This window comes from Podarcis muralis, chromosome 6 (genome assembly GCF_964188315.1).
Source record: "Podarcis muralis chromosome 6, rPodMur119.hap1.1, whole genome shotgun sequence".
In the NCBI taxonomy this organism is placed as follows: domain Eukaryota; kingdom Metazoa; phylum Chordata; class Lepidosauria; order Squamata; family Lacertidae; genus Podarcis; species Podarcis muralis.
In genome coordinates this window covers 77,050,712-77,078,518 of record NC_135660.1, presented here as the reverse complement: position 1 = coordinate 77,078,518, position 27,807 = coordinate 77,050,712, and the positions used below count along the sequence as shown (strand labels likewise).

General features: G+C 43.6%; 1 protein-coding gene across 1 annotated transcript; it reads right to left on the bottom strand.

The window, feature by feature from the left end:
- Positions 1 to 1,013: 1,013 nt before the first annotated feature.
- On the bottom strand, positions 1,014 to 23,549 carry GPRIN2 (G protein regulated inducer of neurite outgrowth 2). Its single transcript, XM_028729252.2, has 2 exons — positions 23,149 to 23,549; positions 1,014 to 3,831 (listed from the first exon to the last, which is right to left on the bottom strand). Exon 2 carries the CDS (start codon positions 3,815 to 3,817, stop codon positions 2,048 to 2,050), a length of 1,770 nt encoding a protein of 589 aa, XP_028585085.2. The 5' UTR covers positions 3,818 to 3,831; positions 23,149 to 23,549; the 3' UTR covers positions 1,014 to 2,047.
- Between the last annotated feature and the right edge of the window lie 4,258 nt (positions 23,550 to 27,807).

Sequence of the window (27,807 nt, the reverse complement as noted above, 5' to 3'; positions counted from 1 at the left end):
TGTTTTTATGGGACGGGGCTTTAAAAAGTATCTGCTATTTTCAACATTTAGGTAGCCATGGCTCAGTGGTATGACAGTGAGCCTGTGAAAACTTCAGGCTCGGGTACGCCCTCCTTCTGGCAGGGTCATGAAGAGATGGAAAGCTTCCAATTTAACCATAGCTTAGGGTTATGTCTGAACCCTAAATTGTGGTTAATCTTAACTTTGGCCAGCTTTATAAACCACAGTTTGGCGTTAGTGCATTGTAGTAAACCATAGTTATGACTAAACCACAGTTGGTCTAGGTTCAGACATAACTTTATGTTGCGGTTAGTCAAAAATGGAGGTAAAGGTCTCCCCGCCCCATTCTTCCCCACGGCCATACTTAGGCCGGGGTGTGTGTTATGGAAGCATGCATGTCTGAGGCTCACCCTCATAAACCATGGTTTAGCCTTATGTACAAATGCAGCCAGCACATAGATGAGTGTCTGGGTGGGTTTTTTGACTTCCTAAATCCCCCCCTTGAAAATCCTTTATGCTTTAATGCTTTTCAAAAAGCAGCAGGAAACACCCCTGGAGAAACTCTGCTGTACATGCAAGAGCAACACAATTAATAACCAAATGACCTGCAATATGCAAAATAAGGAAACATCTGTTTTATTTACTTTTCCCAATTAGCAGACACTGAGCTCATTGCCTTGCTGGCTTTCCTCATCAACTGCCACCTGTTTCAGTCTGGTGGACATCAGCTCAAGAGGACAATTACATTTAATGCCAGGAAAACAAAAGTAGCCATGTCGCATAATGATAGGTTAACCTGAGATTAAAATTCATAGTAAACCAGGCATTTAGGACTCTTCTCTGGTAACATTGGTACAGTTGTGCCTTGGTAACAGTGTAAGCACCGACTCCCTTGTGTATTTAGGATGCAATTCCTCATGGCTGAAGAAACTGGATGTGATGTTCTGCAAAGAGCTGTGCCAACTGCACAATGATCTGCAATGCATCCGGGCTAGAGGAAAGACTAATTGCACTGAAGTCACAGGTTTTATTGTACACAGCATTGTAATTCAATAAGCTATTTAGTAACAAGGAGTGTACTCAATTATGTGCTTTCATAAATTACTACATGCCATCTGTGTAAAAAGTATAAAATGGAATTCTAGTATTTAAAACTACCTGCACAATGTTGCAGTAAGACAAATGCAGGGACCAAAGTTTAACACTAAATCAGTATTTTCTCTCTATACATGGTTTTTAAAAGGTTCTTACAATTCATACATGTACAGGGAAATACAGTGATGTGCTTCAAGCCGTCGTTCAGAAAAACATAGTATTTGCTTGAAGTATTATTCAGAGCTAGATCACCTGGATAAAGCAATACCATATATAAAATGCAGGTATTTGGGCTTTCTTCTTCTTTTAATAGATCTACACATTACTCAAAATAAGGTGGTACAATTCTTGACCTCTTCAAGCTGAGGGTAGAGGAAGAGAATAATATATTTTAACAATTTATATAATTCTGTAGCACTTTAGGCTACAGGCTGAGGAATAATAATATTTTATTTGTTTATTTCACTTAAAGCATATTTAAACTATGCAGCAAGGAAGGGGTCAGGAAGGCATGAGTCCATAGCTTCAAGACAACTGATTAAACTGAGTGCCTTCCCCCTAAAAACAATACACACATCGTCCAAAAACACTCTTTAAGTGTAGCAAACTAGCACAGCGGGGAGGAAGATTTAACACAGTTCTCTCTCTCATGCGCTAGTTCAATGCATGTTGTTAGGGTTTATTCATGTGGAAGAGTATTCAAAAACAAGAGCCCAATCCCACCTGTAATCTGAAACGAAAACAGTCCAAAATTCTACTACTTCATTCTGAGTAACATGTAGATCAGGGATATGTGTACTAAAAACTGTCCCTGGAGCCTCTGCCTTGCAGAGTTCTATTTTAGACCAGCTCAGTTTCCAGTTTGATTCCAAAGGGACTCCATATTGTGTACCCGTGTTTATTTGCAACTATTAAAAAAAAAAACAACGGTCTTGCAGTCTGCTAGGAAAGTTTATTCCACTGCTGTGCTGGAACGGGCACAGCAGCCTGGATTTCTTAGGCAATGCATCATTGTTCTGAAAGAGGTTTTCTTTTCCTGTTTAGCCGGCAGCTCCTCAGTACTTTTCCTAGAGATCTCTTCCGGTTCAGTTTGAAATTGTTCTATCTGAATTTCAAGGTGCTTCTGGATGGCCAAGCCAAGGACCTCGGGGTCTACAGCCGCACCGTAAACTTCCCATGTCATGCCTTCATCGTCCCACCTCACCTCCCGCACTGGAGACTTCTCACCCTCTGCCTCGGGCTCCAGATTAACCTCTGGGAACACGTGAGGGTGGCCTTCTGCTGCGACCGAGGGGCTCGTTGCTGCAGATTTACATTCCTTCGTTGGGATGGTTTGTACCTCTGCATCTCTGCACTCGAGAAGGGGCTGCAATCCCCGGGTGAGGTCATTCATGGAGGTCATCGTCCCTGTGTCCTTGGTCTTCAGGACAGTGTTGACGCCATCCTGGTGACTATTCAACACCACGTACGTTGTCTTCATTTCCTCTTGGGCCCTGCTCGGTTGCACGCAAGGCTGCATGTGCATCATGTGCTCCCCACGCACACTGCAGCAGCGCAGGATGCGCTTTGCATCCAGGCCCGACTCACTCACGGATGACACGAGCTTTGGAAGCGTTGCTGTTTCAGTAGCAGGCAAGGACTGGCAGTACCCGGGGGTCACTTGTCCTTTCCCCGATTCACTAACTGAGCAGACCAACCTTGGGATGAACTGAACGGAAGGGATGGGCAAGGAATGGCAATAGGCCGGGACGGTGCCCTCCATCTTCATCGAAGACTCCGGCCTCATGCCGTAAGGAAGAGCAGTACTATTATGGATGGCCACCATGCCAGGTGGGTACATGCCAGCTGCATAGTTGCTATACACAATTCCACCCTGGGCGTACATAGCCCTGTTTGAGAAGTGGTCTCCAGGCATATGCGGCCCGAGAACAGCTGAGTGATATGCACCAGGGTCCGCAAAAACGTTCACGTTTTGCAATACAGAACCATTGTCAAAGATGCTAGTGGGCACATTTTGGTCTCTAGGCAAACTTGGGGCCTGACTCATGTGACTTTGGAAACTGGGGGCATTTTCACATGTGTCTGATCCATACCTCGGTCTTGGGAATGCTATGCTGCCTGCCGCAGCCCCGTAACTGCTGCTGGAGCGCATGGCAGAGTATGTGGCACTTGTCTCCATGTGGGGAGTGGCGCTCTGCTGCTTACAGCTGCACGTTAGGTCAGAAAGGCTTCTCTGGACAGCAGCTCCCAGTGCTTCCATCGTGCTCACCTGCTGCAGATTTGCATCACAGGTTGCGGACACATCCTCAGCGGTACTGCTCTTGGTGTGTGTCCTAGGGCCAACCCCTCCCGCAGAAACTGGGGGTTGCTCCACACCCAGGAAGTGGTTTGTGCTTTTGGTGGTGCTCTGAACGCTGTCGCTTGGAGACAGGCTGCTCACAGTTCGGAGAGTGGATGCAATTTCCGAGCGGGTTGAAGACCATGCAGAGCTAGGTGTGCTTCCCAGGTCGTTCTCCCTCGCCTGGGCTTGGCAGGCAGAGCTGCTGAGGCTCTTTCGCAGCTCCTGCCTGCTGTTGTGTCCCTCCTCAGAAGCCACTCGCCCAACGCCGGCCAGATTTGTGGAGCTCTTTGAGAGAGGGTGATAGTTCAGGTTCAGAGTGCTGTGGCAAACAGAGTTCAAGGTTTCCTGGTGGGGGTGGAGTTGGTGGCTGTTTGTTTCCATGGCACAGGAGAGTTCTAGGGCAAGAAAGGGGGAAAAAAGAGACAATTAAAAGCAGTTCACGTGTGTGGTGATCACACAGGGTCCCCGGACGTTTGACGTATTGATCCCTGTGCCACCACTGTGATTGATTCCCCGCTGCCACCAACCCGTTTCTCTCGGGTACACACAGAGTCCAGACAGTTGTTAACATTAAACTAAATAAACAAGTTTATTTTATAAGCCTTAACAAGTTTATGGTTTCAGATAATTTTTCTTGTCAGTTTCTTAATCTTAGTTTCTTTACCAGCCTATACCTTCCTAATACCTTCTAACTGATTATCCCAACTGTCTATCCGACTCCTCTTAACAGATTCTCTCACTCTCTCACATCAACCTATCCCAACCCACAGAAGTATCCTTGCTTCTTCTCTAACACCCGACTGACTTCTCAACAACTCTAACTCTAACTCCTCCCCTTGGGTTCCCACTTGCCAATCACTTCATACTCATTTAACCCTTTTCTTATGACCTAGCATGATGTCACCTAGGAGGGCAAACTCCACAACATGTTAAAACAGCTTTGCACAGGTTCTAAAATAAAGTCACACCCAAGGCTTGGGTCACATCCCCCGTTCAAATAGTCCTGGGAACTGTAGTTTATTGAGGATGCTATGAGAGGGACAAACCACTGTTTCTAGGATTTTGTGGGAGGTGTGGAAAATGTAATGTATAGTGTATATGCAACCATATATGTATATGCAACCATATGTATAGTGTATATGCAACCATACTACAGTTCACATATGTCGTAATCCCTGCTACTTATTTGGCATTTTAACAAGTCAAAAGCTTCTATTTTGCAAGAGACTTTTCTTTTTAGATGCCAGGAAAAACCCACCTGTTTTTTCAGGTTTTTAATTATCTTTTAGTGTTCAGCTGTTTTTAATTTTGTTGTTTGTTTTCAGCTGCTTTTTTGATGGTTACAAATTAGTTTGAAAGCCACCCCGACAGCTTTCTAAGTCAAAAGGTAGGATATAATCCCTTAAATTTATTAAGGTGGAACTTTCCTGCCATGGAGGCAACATGATAGGAGAATATTCACTTAGGAGTAAGATTAAACATTGTGTGTGTGTGTGTGTGTGTGTGTGTGTGTGTGTGTGTGTGGAGACTACATTTAGTTCCACGGCTGACAGGTTCACAACCAATCGCAGTGTTATGAAACAAGTTTCCAAGCAAAAAAAATAATATTAACATTGAATTCACTCTTAATATGGTACTTATGTTTGGAAATCTGCAACAAATCTGTATTTGGGCACAGCAAACAGGAAACATGCAATTTGAAGTGGACATGTTATGACTTATGAGTACCAAAACATTAGACAAGCAGAAGAAGGATTAGGATAGAAATGGAATTAACATCCACTATTTTTGGCTTAGCTTCAGAAGCGGATCTGAAATGCGTTTGCTAATTGCACTGAACTGCTTTGCTTGAAACCAACAAATGCATGTGTGCGTGTGTGTCTCCTCTATGAGTTATGATTAAAGCAGTGACCTATTTAATGTACTAGTAAATATAGAATCTGAATTATTATTAGATTTTCTGTTTTGATGATGTTGGTGGCAAATTACTAAAATCCCTGGACAATCTTGTAAAAAAAAAAATTGTTACGGTGTTTTTTTTAAAGGAACTCTGAATAACCTGCAGGGTCTGAATAGCAATTTGGAAAATGGAAAGTAGGTAGATGAAATACATAAGGATTTAATTAAATTATGGAGAATTGGGAGGAGATTTTTTAGAGCGTGTGTTGCTGTCGACAAAGAGCTTAGGAAAGCCTAGCGATGCACCAGTGCTAATCTTTTATTCAAGAGTAAGCACTGGCAAAGTTCATCTTTAAAGAATTAAACTAAAAGTTGTATTTGACTGACGCTTCAGATAAAGAGCCAAGTTTTCCATCTTGACAAAAAAGATATCTGGAACAAAAATGATATCCAAACAGCAGAAACCAACAAAAACACCTTTTTATTTTTAAGAAATAAATTTGCTGTATACTTTATGGCTTCCAGGTGTTCAACTCCAACTCCAGTATCAACTTCATTCCAGCATGGCCAATAGAGTAGGATGGGGAGAACTGTAGACCAGCAACACCTGACAGGCCACCATCTATTCTTCGCCCCTGTTGTGTAAAGACTTAGGAAATTTCATAGATAGGCTAAAGTGTTGGGTGGTGATGCCAGAAGGGGTAACAGACACCCATCTACTCCTTGCCTTCTCTTCCTCCCAACCTGCCTTCCTTGCTTCAGCTTCTCCTCTACTCAGCATGCCTCCATGCTTAATAATAATAATAATAATAATAATAATAATAATATGCTGCCAATCTGGCTGGGTTGCCCCAGCCACTCTGTGCGGCTTCCAACACATACAAAAACACAATAAAACATCAAACAGGGCTGCCTTCAGATGCCTTCTAAAAGTTGTATAGTTATTTATCTCCTTGGAGTGAGCATCACCTAGCCGCCCCATGCAACTGGTAGAAGATTGTGGCTTTAAATGCTGGGAAGCCCTCCAAATTTCAACCAATTGGAAATAAAATTTTCCCACTCCATATGAACCGAAAAAGTGTGGGAAACTCAGGTAAACAAAATGGTGGCCAAAGCCTGCTAGAAGTCAAGAAACCAATACAGTGGTACCTTGGGTTACATACGCTTCAGGTTACAGACTTCGCTAACCCAGAAATAATGCTTCAGGTTAAGAACTTTGCTTCAGGATGAGAACAGAAATTGTGCTCCGGCGGCGTGGCGGCAGCAGGAGGCCCCATTAGCTAAAGTGGTGCTTCAGGTTAAGAACAGTTTCAGGTTAAGAACGGACCTCCGGAACGAATTAAGTACTCAACCTGAGGTACCACTGTAGTACCATTTTCAGCATCCACAGAGGATTCACAGGAACCTATTTGCCTGCCACATCTAAGGAGACTACTGAGACCTCCTTCCAGAAACCATTACTGACTTTATAACAGCAGTGTCCATGAGACAGAAATAATAGAGGGCAAGGAGCTCTACTTTTAACACCAAGGCAACCGCATGCCTCGTTTTACACCAAGAAGGGCAGTGTGATTTTAATTTACTTATAAGATTGACTCTCGTAGAAGGCTGCTGTATCTAGGTTCTTATCTGTTCATAAGCTCATTACAGACACCCTGATTACAACCAGCAACTTCTGGGAAGCATGGCTTGTGAAGAAAGAAGTGTGCAAAAGAATCCACAATTTGCGAACTGCACCGAAATCTCTCGATTATGCAAAACATCAGTTTCACCACTACTTAAATTATACATGGCGGTAGCAAACCATCTCTTCCAACACAAGTATTGGGGGGACAAGTATTTCTTGTGCTCTGGATCTGAAAATAAGAAAGTCTGCTCGACATGTATGGAGTTTTAAAAACTTTCTAGAAACTACAAAGGGGGTGGGGAGGGAGAGAAGAGCCATGAAGTCCATTGGGTGGTGATTCCGTTCAGTTTCTGTAGGTCACAAATTGTACATGCAGGGAATAGGGGGTAAGTCACACCCCACTGGTGTCAAAAACCACTTTAATAGCTTGTCCAGACTTCTGTGCAGCATATTTATAGTCTGGACAAACTACTGAGAAGGGATAAACCATCAACAATATCATTTCAAGCCCTCAATTTAAAAATTATGAAACATGCCTCCTTCCCCACAAAAATATGAATAATAAAACAGAAATTTAGTCAATAATAATAATAATAATAATAATAATAATAATAATAATAATAATTTATTATTTATACCCCGCCCATCTGGCTGAGTTTCCCCAGCCACTCTGGGCGGCTCCCAATTGAGTGTTAAAAACAATACAGCATTAAATATTAAAAACTTCCCTAAACAGGGCTGCCTTCAGATGTCTTTTAAAAATAGGATAGCTCCTTATTTCCTTGACATCTGATGGGAGGGTGTTCCACAGGTCGGGCGCCACTACCGAGAAGGCCCTCTGTCTGGTTCCCTGTAACCTCACTTCTCGCAATGAGGGAACCGCCAGAAGGCCCTCGGCGCTGGATCTCAGTATCCGGGCTGCCACTGAACCCAATGCACTTTGACTGTACACCTTTTTGGCTCCAGGTGCCATTTTGGCTCCAGGTATACTGGTAACCCCAGTGTAAGTTGAGAGCCACCTGTGTACGACTTTGAAGGCTCCTTAATCTAATTGTGATTCTGTTTACTTAATCACAGCAAGGGAATAAGATTTCCCACCCATCCACTCCAAGGTTTAATTCATGTTTGCAAAGCATTCCCAATATCTTTCTTGTAATGTTATGTTTATACAGCGCATTAAGACAAGGCTGGACTAAAATCAAAGATAAATTCCCCTCCTGCTCCTGCCACAAACTAATACAATAATTTCATCCTTCCGTGTTCATAATGAGATTTGGGCAACACGACACGCACAAAAAACTATTTGAGTTTTTGTTTTGTTTCATCAGCCATTGCCAGCTGCATATCAGCATATGGGACTCAGCCATCTTTTCTCCTTCCCTGCTCCTGACGTGTCAGGTGGGGTGGCTAATCCTGAGGATTTCGTACACGTAACCGAAAGGATTACTCAAGTGTTTTGTTTTTCTGGCAGGTAATATAGTTTCTCTAGTTTAAAAACAAAAAAGACCTGCAATTTTGTCTCCAAATGCAGCTGCCTTTAAAATGTCCTTCCTTCCAGATGGTAAATTGCTACTAATCAAATCACTGCGCTAGGTTTTATTTAATGCTCAGACTGACCTTCCTCTTACTTCTAGCTGCACTTGAAATAATCTTGTTCGAGCAAATAAACCAAAGGCAATGTGTGTTTAAATGTAGGTCAGCAAGAATATTTGCCCGTATCCTGTTTCAGAGCTTGCAGGCTTGTTTTTTTAAAATAGAAGAACAAGCTTTAAACTAGAGGTTCCCAAATTGTGGTCCACAAGCTCCATTCAGGTGGGCTGCTGAAAGGCTGGAGAGTAGCTGAGAACATTTGCACTTGGTTAATTTTTTCCCATTGACTGAACCTGACCTGACTTACACCTCAAAAAAACCAGCCACATCCATCACACTAGACAGGTATAAAGACCATAATGCAGAACTTTCCAAACGGTGTGTCGTGACATGTTAGTTTCGGCTGCAATGTGTAGGTGTGTCGCACAAACGCTCCCTGTGCTCCCCCCAAGGCTGGAAAGGGAGCAGGCAGCCCCCCCCCCCCGGTTTGCTAGTAAAACTGAATTACTGTGTCGCGAAATGATGCATGTCTAAAAAGTGTGCCCTCAACATGAAGTTTGAAAAGCTCTGCTATAATTGTTAAAATATGGGTTATGTGTTCGATTTCTAAAACAAAACTGTTAACCAAGACCTCTAGTAATTACTCCGTGAAAAAAGGGAAGATAGGCTTTGGCCTAAAGTTTTTGTTACACCTGAGCATGTCTGTTAGAATCCTTACCAATTTGATTTAACACATGCCTCCTTCTTGTCCCTGCATATCATACTGTGTAATGACCTAATAAAAATACCATATTCACTCAAGTCTAATGTGCCATCAAATTTAATGTGCACCTCAATTTTCAGAACCTTGAAACCAAAGGAAGTATTTGCTGGCGGATGTAAATGTGTCATTGAATCTAATGCAGTAAATGGCTCCTTAATCTGTGATAGCCCTCTTTTATGTTCGGACACTTTGTTGCATAAATTTAGCACCTGTACTAAAAAAGAAAAAGGAAAAAAGCTGTTTACTTGTGGTAAGATTCTGCAATATTTTGAAGACGAGTATTATGAGTCAATTATTGGTTTATTTTTTTCGAAAGGCAAAATGTCTTGTTTTGATTTTATGTAACCCACTCTGGGAGCCTTTTTGGATGAAGAGTGAGATACAAATGCTATAAATAAATAAAATAAGACTAAAGCTACCCTAGTAATTACAAGGCCAATAAGTTTTCTTGGAGGTTCTTTCAAAACTTTACCTGGGCTTCTTGATTAATAATCTGGAAGTTTGGATCAAGTTTAATATACTGTAATTTCAGAAGAACAGATAAGTTTAAGATGTGGGGAAAGGTTGACTGACCAGTCTTATATTCTCAGTTGCCATATGATTAAATATTCTGAGAGCAAAGAGAGCTTTTAATGCAGCACTTGTTGAGCTTGAGGCAACTTCTGATAGGATTAATCTTCACAGATTATGCTGAAAGCTTTGGAACACAAATAATGACAGGTGGTTAGTTATTCTTTTGGAAGCCTTGAGAGTGAGAAAGAAACAATAGTTAACTGAGTTAATCCCCTCTTCAAGGTGTTGATGCCAGGGTTTTGCTTATTTTTAGATCTATATCTAAAGGGTGCTTTTCCTTTTTTTAAACAGTGCAATCCTATACAAGCCTGCGTCCAATTGCCATTTGCTCTGGTTGCAATGCGTTCCCACCGCTGGTTTTGGGATCTGTGTACACACCTTACCCAGAATGCAGAGTTAGCCTGTGGTTTCTCATGAAATACTGCCGTTTGATGCATTTTCCCCAAGCCGGCTTTGATCTAACTTGAGAACTTCAGCGGAAAACTAACTAGGCAATTCACACTAGGGAGGCAGTGTGAGATCAGGGCTGCATGGACTCCATCTCACCAGATTGGCCGCTACTGATTCATGTTTCTTTCAAGAAGGGTCATAACTGCAGATGACTGGTACTAAATGGTTGTGATTAAAGGAGGGGGGAGGGACTTCATGCTGAAGCACCTGCAGTGCTTGCATAGGGTCAAGTGTATGGTCTAATTGTGTGAGCCTAGTGTTTCCAACGTGGCATCCACGGGCACCATAGTGCCTTCACACACACACCTTGGTGCCCACCAAGGCCCCTGCCCAATTTTTTTTTATTTTTCATGGGGGCTTTTTTGGCGGGGGGGGGGATGTCATTGTTGGGTGTTGCCTGGTGTTTTTTTTATGTTTCATTTGTTCTGAGATACGTGTGTTTTGCTTGGTTTCTCTTTTTTATGACTGAGCATCACCAGCTTTTCTTCTGTGAAATGGGTATATTCTGGTGTCCACATCAGTTTCTTAGATTTGTGTATGTGTCTCCTGGGCCCCCAAAAGTTAGGGACTCTGGAGTAAGCAGTATAAACATCCAACCAGGATACTCATGCAATAATCATTGCCTGTGGAGCATACTGTGCTTTGGACAGCCTAACTCAACTTCAATGACAATTGTAAAAGTCAACCCAAGCTAGGGGACAAACTGCTTCTGTGGATGATGCTCCATCCAACTGTGGTCTTACATTTCCCTCCAAGTCAAACGAATTTGGGCATGTTGCTCCCCTTAGCCCTGATGTTTTCAAATGACCCTTGTCATCACATTGTGAAATATTAGACTGCAGATACCTCAGTGCCCCTCCCTTCTGCTTATGCTACTCTGTAAAACACATTGTAGACTGCTGATGCTATAGGAAGTAAAGAATTGGTGGTGCCAGATGAGGGAGAAGTCTGCTAACAAGAAGCCCTTTGAATGGGGTATGAAGGTAAAGGTAAAGGGACCCCTGACCATTAGGTCCAGTCATGACCGACTCTGGGGTTGCGTGCTCATCTCGCTCTATAGGCCAAGGGAGCCGGCGTTTGTCCGCAGACAGCTTCCGGGTCATGTGGCCAGCATGACTAAGCCGCTTCTGGCGAACCAGAGCAGCGCACGGAAATGCCATTTACCTTCCCGCTGGAGCGGTACCTATTTATCTATTTGCAGTCTGACGTGCTTTCGAACTGCTAGGTTGGCATGAGCAGGGACCAAGCAACGGGAGCTCACCCTGTCACGGGGATTCGAACCGCCGACCTTCTGATCGGCAAGTCCTAGGCTCTGTGGTTTAACCCACAGTGCCACCCTGCTCCTTGCCACCCTAAGGAAGTCCACTGCACAAGAAAGAGATGAAGTTTAAGGGCTATAACTGACTGCTGATGCTGCCTCAATGGAAAGGGAAAAGCCAGCTGGCAGAACCAACTTCTAGTGTCAGAGCAAAACAAAAAGCAAAACACTGCCAACTTTCACTAGCCCTGTAAGAACGGGACACAGCAGCGGACCACAGGCATGGGATCTTAAGAGATATTTCAAGCAGCCTATACCTCCAGAAAGTCAGTTGCACCAATATAGAATGTTAAGCGTCATGACCTAACAGCAATAATGAAAAAGACTCTGCTATCCATTGTTTGTAATCATGCAGGGAGGTAGAAGCGAAGCTGTGGGTCCTGGCTTGCTGTAGACAGCTAAGAATTAAATCAAAGTGCCAGCTATGCAGGGAGAACTGAGTTAGCATTGGTTGGAGAGAAGTGGTGGCTGTGGTAGTGAGAAATGTCATTTCCTCCACATCTATTCACCTGGCACCACTACTGCTTGTGAACATTAGAATTGCCGATTGAAAAAGAGTAGAGGTAGGAAGGGAAGCTGCAGATAAAGAAGAGCTTCGGTGTTGCTTAGCATTGAGATCAATAAAGTCTGAATGTGCACACACTTGGGTTGTTGTTTCAAAAAAGAGAGACCTGCTAGCGTGCCGTTGAAGAGGAACACCTGCAGCCACACGAAAGACCTCTTCATCAAACTGTAATCTTTTTGTGAAGTTGTCTAGTTAATCCCTTGTGCAATTAGAAAAGTGGAACAGGAACAGGCTGAGTGTAAATTAAATTGACACCAGCTGCTGTCCAAGGAATATGAAGTGGTGTTCCATAGCTACAATGAAAAGGGGCTGTGACTACAACTGTACAAAAGGTCTCTTAAATTGGATTAACAACTGTGCCAGTACTGGTGAAGTAGCATTAAGTTATATGATATATCTGGTTTTTTACTACTTGTGTTAAATCTATACTTTTGTACGGCAAGGCTAAAGCTGCAGTCTAAACCCTGGCCAGCGAGCAGGGAGGGCACCACTGCGTCCATAGCCCTGCCAAGCATGCTGGTTGGGGAGGAGGGTGCCGGTGGGTGGGGTGGAGCATGGAGCTGGTGTAATGACCAGACCCAGATCAGGCCCAATGACATCTCACAATGCTGGTGGGGCCAGCTCAGGATCCAGCACACTCTGGGCTGCTGCAACCCCCTCCTGCACCTGTTTGGGGGTTTTCTGTGGGCTGCTGCCAGTAGGGATCCCACTGGAAACTCCAGGCCAGCAGAGTGACACCGGCGTCACTTTGCAGGTGGAAACTCTGAGGACACCTCTGCCCAATCCACACATACACACCCCAACCTGCACAAAGGGGTTTTGGCATGCACTGCCCAGCCATTTTGCTGTGCTAACATGAATTGGCAAGAATAGGTACCATCTATTAAGGAGGAGGGAACTGACAGAGACTTAATGGAAAGGCTAATAAATCTACACTGGAGACTTAAAACTGGTTTAACATTAACACTTCTTCAAACGAACCTGTGGAAATTGTACTTCTAAGGGATATCTGTCAGAATCCAACAACAATTCTTAGGTTTCTTTGAGGGAAGGGGGCAGCATGTGTTCAACTTATATAAAACCAATCCAATTTTATTGTGTAGCCTTTGTTCTCAAAATAATAAGTGAGACAGGACCTCCAACTGGAGAACTGGTTTAACCTCAGCCTTCTTTCAAATTTCAGCGGCACCCTGTGTGAGGATAAAATTCGGTGCCCTCCCCGCCTATTGCCTTATGCTCTGCACATGCACAACATCCTGGTTGAGGTGCCGCCTTCAGCTCAGTGCCCAGTGTGGGGGAACCGGCTGTGCTGTCCTATATCTGTCCCTGCTTCCTGACTTTTCCTAACTCTTCCCCATTTTCTCATCATTTATACCAAATAAATGAAGTTTAACAGATGCCCTTGTCTGAAATGCATGTGATAACTGAGTTTAAGCTCTGTGGATCACTGGTTTCAATATCCACGTGACATGCTGGTTTTGGCATTGGTTAAGAAAACTGGTTTAGAGCAAAAGTGGGCAACCTTTTTCAGCCTGTGGACTGTGTTTCCTCATGGGCATCTTTTCTGGGCACCACATGCCAATGGTGGGTGTGGCAGCCAGAGTTAAATGTGGATGGAACAGTGGAGGCGACTGTTGCTTTTACTTCCATAACAGGCCACTAACCAGCTATGCAGGCACCAGCGGTTTCTACACACTTAAACTCTCCATCCTCCACTTCGGCAAAAGCACTTGAGGAGGGTGTGGGCAGGGCTCGTGAAACTCAAATTATGAAACCTGATTAAGTATTCAAGTACAAGTCTCTTATACTTGAATGCAGATGATATTGTCCAGTGCTTAGAATGAAAAGGAGGAATGGTGAGAGTAACCCAGTGGGGAACCCCCAAGGGAAGAAGGCTCAGAGCTTGGGGATTGGTGGTGGGGCAACAATAAGAGGTCAGAGGGAGAAGAGAGAGAAGACTGGGAGGAAGAGTATCAGAAGTTGAAGGGGTAACATGGCTTAGTGAGCTGGGAGAGTCTATGGCAGAGAGATGTCCAGAATCAGGGGCAGAAGCTGAAGCAGGAGAGAGGAATGAGGGAGGCCAAGATGCAGACACGAGTCAGGCTGGTGAAGAGTCACAGGTGTTCCTTTTTGGACAAGGTGAACTAGAACTATAACATTCTCCTGTTTAAAACTAACTTTTCAAGCACCGGTACTGTCAGATGAAGTGTGAATCTTTAGCAAAAGGGGTTTGACACTTGATCTTCACATGCAGCAGAATCACGTGGTACATGTTTGAATGGACTGTGCTATTCAAAGTGCAGGTAGCAATTGCATATTTGAGTGCTTCCCCACAAAAAACGAATCACCAACGTCCAACATCCTGAACACAGAAAACTAGCATATCATGGAGCATAGTTCTGGGTTGGCCTTCTCCCCGATGCCCTAGCTTTCTATATACAGAGATATTCCCACCACAATAGTATAGTCTAGTAGTATATTCCCACCACAATAGCATAGTCTAGGTGGGTCTTTATTACCGTATTTTTCGCTCTATAACACGCACCTGACCATAACACGCACATTGTTTTTAGAGGAGGAAAACAAGGGAAAAAACATTCTGAATGAAACAGTGGATGTATCATTTTTGTGCTTCATGCTGTGGCCACAGACATGTGATCTGATGGTGAATTTGGGGTGACCCAATGCAAAAATCCTGAGAATTCCTGTGGATCCATGCTTTGTAACCACGTTTTTGCACCATTGTGGCCCCAGGCAACAGTGGGTGCGTGATTTTTTGGGTGCAGGCTGTAGCCATGGACATGCTATGTGATCTGATGGTGAATTTGGGGTGACCCAATGCAAAGATCCTGAGGATCCATGTGGATCCATGCTTTTTAACCACGTTTTTGCACCATTGCAGCCCCAGGCAACAGTGGGTGCGTGATTTTTTTGGTGCAGGCTGTAGCCATGGACATGCTATGTGATCTGATGGTGAATTTGGGGTGACCCAATGCAAAGATCCTGAGGATCCATGTGGATCCATGCTTTTTAACCACGTTTTTGCACCATTGCAGCCCCAGGCAACAGTGGGTGCGTGATTTTTTTGGTGCAGGCTGTAGCCATGGACATGCTATGTGATCTGATGGTGAATTTGGGGTGACCCAATGCAAAGATCCTGAGGATCCATGTGGATCCATGCTTTTTAACCACGTTTTTGCACCATTGCAGCCCCAGGCAACAGTGGGTGCGTGATTTTTTTGGTGCAGGCTGTAGCCATGGACATGCTATGTGATCTGATGGTGAATTTGGGGTGACCCAATGCAAAGATCCTGAGGATCCATGTGGATCCATGCTTTTTAACCACGTTTTTGCACCATTGCAGCCCCAGGCAACAGTGGGTGCGTGATTTTTTTGGTGCAGGCTGTAGCCATGGACATGCTATGTGATCTGATGGTGAATTTGGGGTGACCCAATGCAAAGATCCTGAGGATCCATGTGGATCTATGCTTTGTAACCACATTTTAAGTGGGGAGCGATGGAAAAACAAAGAAGGGACATGAGTGGGGTGTGCAGAGAAGCAGCTGGCTAAGAATGCTGGAGAGGGATAACGGGTGGGAGGAAAGAAAGGCAAAAGTTCCCCCCCAAGCCAGCCATCTCTCTCTCTCTCTCTCTCTCTCTCTCTCTCTCTCTCTCTCTCTCTCTCCCTCCCTCCCTCCCTCCTTCCCCCCCTCTCTCCCTCTCCCTCCCCCCCTCTCCCTCTCCCTCCCCCACTCTCTCTCCCTCTCCCCCAGCAGCACCGGAGCACAGAGAGGAATTAGAAAGAACGACACTCTGCTTGCCTGGAGGGGAGGGGCTTTCCCTGCTCTTTGTTCCGTTTGAGCAAACACAGCAACGAAACAGAGGTGGGTGGGCAGTAAGACCCTGAGGCAGAATGCAGGAAAGCAACCACTTCCTCTTTTCAGGTTTCCCTTCTCCGTGACTCGCGATTTGACTTTTGTTGTTTTTTTTTATAATAATATTTATTCAAATTTTCAAACATTAACAACATCAAACAAACATTCAACAGAAAAACGAAAAGAACAACAATTCATATAACAAACATCAAAAACAAGAGAAAACCAAAAAGAAAAAAAAGAGTAAAATATAAAAATAACACTAAAAAGATACTTTTTCTTGCATTGTAACTTTCAGTACCTTATTTTCTTTGCTTCCACCCACCTTCCCTTCTTGTATTCTTATTTTTAAAAGCTAATTCAGCAAATCATCAATTGCTTATACTCAACTTTTATCCTTCCCATTACATTCTACTCATCTTGGTCGCAAGAACCCCTTCATTACATTTTCAAAGCCCTTAACACTCATTGATTTTACAATGTCTTTGTAGATAAACCTTAAACTTCTTCCAGTCCTCTTCCACCTGCTCTTCTCCTTGATCTCGAATTCTGCCGGTCATCTCTGCCAGTTCCATATAGTCTATTACTTGCATCTGCCATTCTTCCAAGGTGGGTAGGTCTTGCGTCTTCCAATGCTTTGCGATAAGTATTCTTGCTGCTGCTGTAGCATACATAAAAAAGGTTCTGTCCTTCTTTGGCACCAATTGGCCGACTATGCCCAGGAGAAAGGCCTCTGGTTTCTTCAAGAAAGTATATCTAAATACCTTTTTCAGTTCATTGTATATCATTTCCCAGAACACCTTAATCCTTGGGCACGTCCACCAAAGGTGAAAGAATGTACCTTCAGTCTCTTTACATTTCCAACACTTATTGTCGGGCAAATGATAAATCTTAGCAAGCTTGACTGGTGTCATGTACCACCTATACATCATTTTCATAATATTTTCTCTTAAGGCATTACATGCCGTAAATTTTATACCGGTGGTCCACAACCGTTCCCAGTCAGCAAACATAATATTATGACCAATGTCTTGTGCCCATTTTATCATAGCCGACTTGACCGTCTCATCCTCAGTATTCCATTTCAACAGCAGATCGTACATTTTCGACAGTGTCTTAGCATTGGGTTCTAACAGTTCAGTTTCTAACTTTGATTTTTCCACCTGGAAACCATTTTTCCTGTCCAAATTATAGGCCTCTCTTATCTGCAAGTAGTGTAACCAGTCCTGTACCTTGTTCTTAAGTTTCTCATAACTCTGCAATTTCAGTCTATCTCCTTCTTGTTCCAAAATTTCCGAATATCTAGGCCATTTAGATTGCATATTAAGCTTTTTCACAGCTTTGGCCTCCATTGACGACAGCCACCTAGGAGTCTTATTTTCCAACCAATCTTTATATCTTGTCCAGACATTAAATAGTGCTTTGTCATTTCAAAAAAGGTCTTAGGTAGCCTTCCATCATTTGTAATTATCTGTCTTTCAGATTTGTCCATGTTTGTCGACACAACACCATTCATGTCTCCCATCAAAATGATATTTTGGTCCATGTAGTCCAACAAAGTCTCATGCAGTTTTTTATAAAATTCTGATTTCCCCTCATTAGGCGCGTAGACTCCAATAATTAATATTTTCTCTCCTTGAAATTGTATTTCAATTGCCATAAATCGTCCATGTTCATCTTTAAATAAAAATTTCGGTGAAAGTTTCTCCTTCGCATATATCACGACTCCTCTTTTTTTAACTTTGTCTGATGAGATAAATTCTTGACCAAGTCGTTTATTTATCAGTAATTTCCTGTGGAGTCTTGTTATATGTGTTTCCTGTAAACAAATTAAGTCCGATTGTTCCTTTTTTAAAATGTGAAAGATTCTGTTCCTTTTACTCGGGGAATTCAAACCCCTGACATTCCAGGTTAGCATCTGCAGAGCCATGTTGCTGTTGCAATCGGGTTCCTCCAACCGCACCCAGCAGTTGTTCTTGATCTGATGGCTGTGTCTCTGGTTGATCTAGCCCCAGTGGGTGTCCTCCCAAGTCAGGTGGACCCAGTCCCAGTGTTTCCCAGCGATTTGACTTTTGCTTGATTTTTTGGCTCCAGGGACCACACATTCGCTCTATAACACGCACAGACATTTCCCCTTCCTTTTTAGGAGAAAAAATCTGCGTGTTATAGAGGGAAAAATACGGTATGTACTCAGTTACAGACCTGGGACTCGGCTACATTAGTCAACAAACAATGTTTTGAATGTGTTATAAACATGCAACACCAGATGGCGCCGGAGAGCAAAAAAAAATTTGATGTGGTTTTTACATAGTGGTTTTTTCTTTTGTTATAACAATTTAATTTCTGATTTATTTATAGTGTTCCTGGTCCCCCCGGTGTGTAGATTCATCCCTGATCCTGCTGCATGCACAGATCAGCTTTTAGCTGGTATCCAAATGCACCGATTCTACTTAAACAATAGCTGCGCCCATATTAATTCCCACTAGTCCAGCACAACTCTTGATGGGACCAATGTCAGTGTGGAAAACCCCACACACTGTGCAAACATTACTTCACTGTATTTCTGGATTAGCACTAATTCACTGAACCAGTGAAGTTAGAAAATCTCGTGTGGACATGGCTACAGTACGAAATTAGTAAATTAAATGCTGTACTTATTAAACTTGGCAGATAGGCCATTTAGGGCTTTGAAGTATGTTGTGTGGCATATGTCTTGCCACACACCTGATTCCTGCAGTCCACATAGTTTAGAAACTGCAGCATACAATGTCCACAAAGGTGGACTCTACAGGAAGGATGTGCACTAAAGCACTGCATTGATAAATTATTGCTTAGCCTTACTTTTAGACTTGGTGCAGGCGTGCACTTAAGTACCATATGTGTGATGACTGGGAGTTGGATATGTGCACCGACTACACTACCAAGTGTTATCTGAGACAATACAAAGGCTCAGTCTGCCGTGTTAGTGGCCTATTGACAGATCCAAGCCAATGAGTGTAGCTGTCAAGAGTTGAGTGTGTATGTACTACCCCTTACTAGGGTGAGTCCAATACATTTTGGCACCTGAGGCAAACCACAAAATGGCGCTTTCCCCCTGCCAGGGAAGAAGGAGTAAGCAAACATGGGGAAGAATAAAGATCTACATTGGGAACAAGAGGGTGAGTGAAAAAACAAGGGGAAGGGGAATCACGTCAACCTTACCCAATGGTTGAAGTGGGAATCAAAGGCCATTGTGGTGGGAAAGGGGCCTGTTCTAAATCATGCCAGGTGGGTGCAGAGCCCAGAAGACCCCAAAGGGCAGCCTTCCACCATTTCTTCTCTAGGGGCGGGAGACCAGCAGAGCCTCCTATTTGCCAAGAAGCTGCTATAGAGGTGGGGTGGAGGGAGGGGGCTGCCAAAGATGTGGCAGATCCAACCTCCAAGGAGCACACCAAAGCTATTGCAGTGGCAGCAGCGGCAGCAGCGGCAGCAGCGGCAGCAGCAGGCAATTCATTTATTGGAGGCTGGATCTGTTGGCCCTCTGGATCCTGGGCCTGAGGGAGTCGCCTCACCTTGACTCATGCATGAGCCGGCCCTGTCTCTTAATCACCATTATGGAGAAGATAGAGATATACCATTGTTAGAATTAAAAGCAAGCCTCTTGTTTAAATTGACATTAGGTACAGCATCTTAAAAAGAGGAGACATCACCTTGCCGACAAAGGTCCGTATAGATAAAGCTATGGTTTTCCCAGTAGTGATGTATGGAAGTGAGAGCTGGACCATAAAGAAGGCTGGTCGCCGAAGAATTGATGCTTTTGAATTATGGTGCTGGAGGAGACTCTTGAGAGTCCCATGGACTACAAGAAGATCAAACCTATTCATTCTGAAGGAAATCAGCCCTGAGTGCTCACTGGAAGGACAGATCCTGAAGCTGAGGCTCCAATACTTTGGCCACCTCACAAGAAGAGAAGACTCCCTGGAAAAGACCCTGATGTTGGGAAAGATTGAGGGCACAAGGAGAAGGGGAAGACAGAGGACGAGATGGTTGGACAGTTTTCTTGAAACTACGAACATGAGTTTGACCAAACTGCGGGAGGCAGTGGAAGACAGGAGTGCCTGGCATGCTCTGGTCCATGGGATCATGAAGAGTCGGACACGACTAAACAACATCTATCTATCTATCTATCTATCTATCTATCTATCTATCTATCTATCATATTCTAGCCAGAATGATATTCCAGCAAAGTTATAATGGAAGCATTGGAAAATAAAAAAGTTACTTTTTGCAAGCTGCTGTCAGGTTAATCTAGAAACCACATAACCACCACAATCCTCACTAGGATGCCCAAATGCAAAAGAGGAAGCCTCCTGTACCTTTAATAGTTGTATAGAGAGGAGAAATTTTGGTAGCACAGCTCTTCTCACCTCTGAGCATTAAGCTGCATCTGATGGAATTCTGCTATTAAAGGTGGCATGGAGAGTCCTGTCTTTCTTTGCATCTGGCCTCTCTAATCCCCAGTGGAATACCAATTGCCACCACCTTCTTAAAAATAATATTTATTTCCTGGAAATAAAAAAAATGTGTAGAATATACATATTAAAAGTTGCATTTTTTAAAAAAATGAAAAAAATATAATTGTGGCGGGGGGAGCATGATATTGCTTCAGTCAACTTATTACAGGATTTTGAATACTGGCAACTAATGTTGCAGTTCTGGATGCAGTAATTTATAAGTATGTTCCATCAGTGCAAGCTGAGTAAATATGCATATAATTTTGTTGTAATGGTAGCCCTCTTTCCACTTTTATGTATGGCTTTCACTTCCAAGATGCCTCCTTAACTATCAGTTAAAGTACAGTTTGGGCGTCTTTATTATGGACTCAGTTATACAGCTGCAAATATAACGTTTTAAGTGTGTTTTAAGTGCATTATACAAATGTGACACTAGATGGTGCTGATAAGCTAATGGCAGATTCCATATATACTGTACGTTTTTTTAAAAAGGCATTTTCACAGCGTTTTAAAAAAATATCTATGTAGATTCAGCCTATTAGGCACAAAACAGCTGTAAGATTTGACTTAAAAATTCACTGGTTACTAATACAGGTATCTTTCAGAAAGTTGTCCTGTATGTTTTCCTAACGCACAAGCCTGTTGCATTCAGCAACAACTCTTTCCTATAATTTAACATTTCAAAGGTGCAATTTTCCTAAAGAAAACTTGTTTGACTTTTCTCCTGCAGTTCTCTAGTTCAGTGAGCACAACACAAACTGCCAAATCTTGCAATATTGCACCTTTTTGAGCAACGAGTGTGTGTGTGCATGCAGTGTATTCAAGAGCAAGCTGCTTGTAGGGTTGCCAACATTTTTACCAGCTCTGTGCTTGCAGCCAGATTAAGCAGATATGCTCTCTCCCACCATATGTTTTCTATGCTGAGAAAGCTCTGCTTGCTAAATCTCTGCAAACCACACTGCCCTTAAAAGCAGAGGAGCCAATGCTGGGACCCAGAGGGGTTCTCCTCCTGCTCCCAGATAACCTAGTTCACACCCCCAACCCCCATTGTTGGACCCATAGGATTTCACACATATTCACGCATCATGCATGCTGCTCTTTCTGAGCCCTCCCAATATTGTTTTTCCCCTGGTTCCAGCAATTAAGCCAAAGCTAGTTAAAGAAACACACAGGGCAGTAACTGAACACACACCTCCTGCCAGTGCACAATCAATACATTTCCCCATCTATAATATCTGCCGTCATAGCCTACATTTCCCCACCAGCAAAAGAACACTCTCTCATTTAAAGCCAACAATACACAGATCTCAGAGATCTATCTCCAGATTGCCGTTTTTAAAAAGCACCAAAACTTTAGTGAATTCCATCTAAGGAAGAAACAACATGGAAGTGTCAATTTTTATTCCAGAAGGGGGCGTCACAAAATGTACAGCACTAATATTTGCACAGTGCATAGGTGCCAAGTCCCTGAGGCACTGGGTGCCCAAGCACCCACAAATTTCCCCATGAAGGAACCGGGCACCCACAAATTCTGGTGCCAGGGCCATGCACGCTGCCCAGCACCCATGGCCCTGGGCACCCCCGATCGTGGGGCCACATTGGCACTCCTGGCACAGTGTATCTCTTGATTATAATTCTGGGGTGATTCAAAGGTTATTGGCTGCAACCTCGTAGCAAAAAAGGGGAGTGCTTGTTCCCTCCCATTTCACACAGACCACACTCAACAGCAATAATTCAACCTCCTATGCCCTTTTAAAATGAGTTTTTTTTGGGGGGGGAGCCTAGTGGGTTGTTATTTTTATTTTTATCATGTATTTTGTGGTTTTATATCTTGATCTTATTCGGTGAACCACCCTGAGACCCCCGGGTATAGGGTGGTATATAAAGTCAATCAATCAATAATAATAATAAACAAACAGAACAGGTAGAGCATATAACCTCCAGCACCCCAGCTGAGCATCCCTAAAACATTAAAGAATGGAAACAAAATCACTATACAACACAAGCACAGCAGAGACTTGACTCGGGCCACATGGCCCAGCTCCAGAGGGGTGTTAACTCAGTCCCACAACCTGTGTTTAATTCTGGAACCCTCAAAAGCAGACGTGGGTGCCCCTGAGCATGTGCAAAGTACACCCCCCCCCCGCGCGCGCCCCACAGTGGCCTAAGCTGGGACGAAGATGAGGACAAGAAGGGGACAAGTTGAAACGCACAAATCAAACTTTGGAAATCCTCCACGGGACGAAAGGGCAAAAGCAAAAGCTGGCACACATCTGGCAAGGGGGGGTCGAGAAACGCCACTTGTGAATCCGCGTTGAATCCGGCGAGTTTCCTTACTGGCGTCTTAAGGGGCTCTTTTTCCTCGCCACCGCTGGGAAAAGGAAGCCCATCATGGCTAACGCAGTCACTGCTAGGTTTCCCTGGGAAAACCTCGACAGCCCCTTTTCACGCGCACGCTTTGGGATTCGTTTAAAAGAAGAAGAGAGGTTTCTCCGACGAGGTTTCTCCCTCTTTGACAGAGGGCAGAGGGAAACCAGCGCCGGCCTCCGCAGCCCTTACCTTTCCCTCCAAGTCACGGAGGTTTCACATCCAGGCCGCAGACGCCTCCAGCTCTTGGGGGATTCCCACGAAGGATGAGGATGCTCGATAGGCTCAGAGGCGAAGAGAGAGGACCGGAATGGCGCGCGATCTCTTGCTCGAAGTCTCCCTTTGGGAACGGCCACCAGGGGATGAGGCTGAGGGAAGGCTGCAAAACAGCCCTCGAAGCGAGAAGGGAAGAGGGCGCGCGGGAAGGGGGGGGGGATAAAATAATAATAATAAATAGCCCGAGGTGTTGTGTGTGTGTTTCCCCCCTCTTCACATCTCCAGGTGAGCCTCTTTGGGAGTGCCTGCCACCCCAAAGGCTGTGAGGAAACAAAATGGAGACTGGCAGCCGAGGGACTAGAGATAATCCGGTTGCCTCATCTGATTACTGGGCCTGTGCAAACTGAGGGGAGGAGAGAGGGAGGAAGGCAGGGAGGAAGAAAAGGGTCAGGGAAAGGATATTTGTATGTATATATACATATATATAAAAGAAGAAAGGGGGTGTGTTTGTGTGTACGGAGGAAGTGGCACAGACAGGGCCGGCTCTACCGTTAAGCAGAGGGAGCTGGCCGCCTCAGGGAGCTGATTTGGGGCCTCACCCAAGGGCGAGGACCTGCTTCGTTCTTTTATTTATTATCACCTTTTACTGCCACCGAAGGGGAAGGCGGCTTGTGGGGTTTTCGGCCTCGGGTGCCAAAATAACTGCGATGGCACAGTCACAGGAGGCAGGAGTGCATTTGCTGCTTCACCTCGTGCAGGAAAAATGTTCGATGCCGGCTCTAGGGATAATGAGAAGTGTTCCTTGAGAGACAGCCTTGTCCTTCATATTCTCAGGAGGTCGCTGTGTTTTGCAGGAGAGGTCTTCCTTCACGTCCATAAAATATTGGAAGCCCGCTCCGTGGCAGGGCTTTCAGTCCAGGCGCCCATGCTCACAGAGTGGCAGCATCGCTGTCAAAAGACGATGGGCACCCACGAGCCTTACTTTCTGGAAACAGTCGAAGAGATTTTTTTGTTTTGATTAGCTTTTCCAGCCAGGTAGAAAGGTCTCTGCCATATGCAGTGCTTTTTTCTGTGGGGACGCAGGGGTACACATACCCCTAAACATTTTGTGAATCTGACCTCATTGAGGGGCAGTATTTCAATATGAATAGGAAAATGAGAGTACCCCTAAACATTTTTTAAGGAAAAAAGCACCGGCTTTAGGTTTAAAAACAGCACAAAATGAGCAGCTGTCTTTAGCTGGTTTTTTGCACCCTTTTAAAAACTATTCTTAGCCTTAGATATATTTGTAAATTGACTTGAGGTGCATGTAAAAGGCAATTCAAAATAATAATAATAATAATCGGGTCAATTCAGAATATATTCGGGTGGCTGGCTGCAAAGGACGTTGGCATTTCTGTCCATTTCATATTTGTGCAGAAGAGGCAGTTTGAAGGGCTGAGAGAAAAAGCAGGCCTCTCCTGAAGTTCCCTCTCCCATGCAATGCTGAAAGTTACACCTTCTTGTCCTCCTCCTTGTCTTGTCAGCCTCAGGGGATAGGTGGGAGGAAAGAAAATATTACAGTAGAGCAGAACTGAATTTGAAGGTAGAGGTAATTTATTTTATTGCATCGTACTCTTCTGCACACAGAGCAGCTAACAACATTTGTAAAACCACGTTAAAAGCAAAATTTCCTAAACCACAGTTCACCATAAAATATGACAACTGCATGTCATGGGGACACTCTTGCCATGCCCCAAAGGCTTGCACAAAAGCCTCAATTAAGATAAAGTGAAGGACAGCTGGATCTGTAATGTCATATTCTCTTAATCTGAATCCTTCTCTTCATTCCCAGCCACGGGTGCTGTTGGAGTGAGGCATTTGTTAGTCTAAAACACACACTGTAAAAGCAGGACTCTGTTATTTAGTTAAGAATATGGTGAAAATTCCCTAAAAAGAAGGAACTGGGGAGGAAGCAGAATATATAAATGAATAAATAGGCATTTTTAACTGGAAAAACCAGAATAATCAGGAATGGTAAAATGAATGAAAAGAGTTCACGTAGTTATAGGGACGAAGGAGTCCAGTGAGAAATATTTTAAAAACACCATTAAATTTTGGATTAGCTGCAGCCTTAATAGATGTGAGAGCATACCCACAGTTAGTTTCCCTAATCTAGTCATGCCATCCTTGTATAGTAGGTGGCTTTTCACTTTATCCCTCATTATTGGGGTAGCTTTGGGAGCTGCTGTATCACTGGGAACCACAGCCACGCTGCTCCTATAACCTAGGAAATGACTTTAGAGCTGAGCTACCTGATCTGCAGATTCACATGATGCATTTTGATGCTGGACAGTAAGTACCACTTCAGAATGTGAATGGGGGATGAAAAGTTTAAAAGTTCGTTTGTGCAATGTACAGATACATGCAAAACCAGCACGATGTGGAAAAGGCTAGCCTGTATCCTGTTTCCGAACATGCTAGTTTTGAGTGTGCACATGTCACAGAAGCATTTTGACATGAAGCTTCTCCCCCAGTCCCCGACCATGACACCCGCTGATAAAAAATTCCCCTCCAGTCTGAATAGTACATTCCGGGAATAATTTCACCATGTGATTCTTCTGCATGTGCAGATTGTTTTGTTGTGATGGTTTAGTTCTTGGCCTCACTTTGAAAAGGGACTACTTTCACCCCCATTGATTGCCACCTGATCTTTGAGTTTAATGGCCTTTGTACTCCAGCATCTTCCCCTTGCATGCACTCTGGGTAAGCAGAAAACTTACCACCCGGTTGTCTCTTGCAAAGGTTACAGCATTCATGGCCCTGCTTGTGTGCTGGCTCATGATGGCCCCAGGCTCTGTGATCTGAAGAGCACGGGAAAGCTTCTACCATTCACATTAGAGCCCAAACCCATTTAAGCTGGTAGAATTGCACTTGCACCACTTAACGTTCGCCTTGAGGCAGGCTTGGTGTGTTTTTAAAAAGTCTGGTTTATAAAGTGAAAATAATGTAGGCTTCCAGAAAAAAAGAGAGAGATGCCATTTTGTGGGCAACATTGCTTGTTTGCTTGAATTCCACCTGCCACGATTAATGTTAATCATGTCCGGGAGGGAGGCATATTGAAAGTGTTTTAATGTTATTGTCAAAAGGCTATGTTGCTAATTTTAACTTTATACAGTTTGGACCATCTAGGTCCATTAATGTTGCCTTGAGAACATCAGCCACACTGAACCACCACCACCCTATAGCCACAAGCCAAATGGGGACCCTGCTGGTTCTCATGCTAAATTTTGCACTGATAGGTCTGGGCTCTAATTGCAAGTGGTTAGGGCTACCATCATACATCCTGGACATAGCTGTGATTTGACCATTGGAAACTGTCTGGATGAAAATTGCTGAAATGTCTGGGAAAATCTGGATGTATGACAGCCCATGTCAGGAGTGTAGATTTTGGTGAATTTCCTTTAAAATACCTCAAAAGCTTCATGAGTCATAGCTCAGGGGGTCTGCATTGCATTCAGGAGGTCCCATATTCAATTCCCGGCATCTTTTTTTTTAAAAAAAAGATATTTATTATAATTTTCCATTATAATACATTTAAAAATAAAAAAACAAAAAACAAAAAATTTAAAAACATATAAAATTCACAATCCTTATTTTCAATAACATATTTCCCTGACTTCCCCACCCCTCCCCCTCTTGTATTCCAATTCAAATTGTTGGTTTAACAAGTTCTTATCCCTAATTTTTAACCTTTTTATATTTAGTTCATTTTTTAAAAAGCCAATTTTGCCTTATAAACATCAATAGTTATACATCAATGCTTATTCTTAAAACCTTTTTCTAAAGTCGACCTAAGTTCCCTTCCACGATTTCGTCCATTCTCATACAAAAAACAAAATAAAGTAAAAACATAACAGATTATAATTATACACCCTTTGGATTCCCAGGCTCCACCCCCCCCCCTTTCCCGGTTTCAATCCCCAACAAACGTCCATCAGTCAATCTACTATCAGCCTGGAGATCTCACGTCCGAGGCTCTTAATTCTCTCTCAATTCCTCTCTGCCGGTTTTTTTGATAGTCCTTGGTATTAAGCACCAAATCTCGGAGAAGCTCTAGTCCATTAAGGTTTCTTCCAGCCAGACCCTCATACTTAAAAGTGGAGCCTGAATCTTGTTTCTTACTCCTTTCAAGTCCAAATGTCCCCAAAGCTCCAACTTCCACCTTAATCAGATTTGTAATCCTTGGGTATTCAGATCTCCACATAAGGAGATCTCTCCATTCTTCAGTCTCCAATTCAGACCAAATTTTCACCATCAAGTTCTTATTTTCCATTGTATCCATCATGTCAGGCCTCTGGCCCTCCTTTATCTTCTGTAACATGACAACTCCTCCTACCTTTTCCTCAGGAACAACATATATCTCTTTCTCCACACTCTCAAGGCTCTCAAGTTTCTCTTCTTGTCCAGCTGCAAAGGCTTCCTGAGTCAATTCCTTGTCAGATTCAAAGAATTTGTTTACTGTTAAGTCCAGATTTGCAACATTTGTAACCAAAACATCAATTTGGCCTTGTAGCTTTCCCAAGAGAACAAAGACTCTGTCCAATTTTGCTTGAATTTCCCCTCCTTCAGCCATTCTTGTAATGACCCAAAACC

Coding starts and splice junctions, on each gene's coding strand:
- GPRIN2 (XM_028729252.2), bottom strand. CDS start 3,817: ATGGAAACAAACAGCCACCAACTCCACCCCCACCAGGAAACCTTGAAC.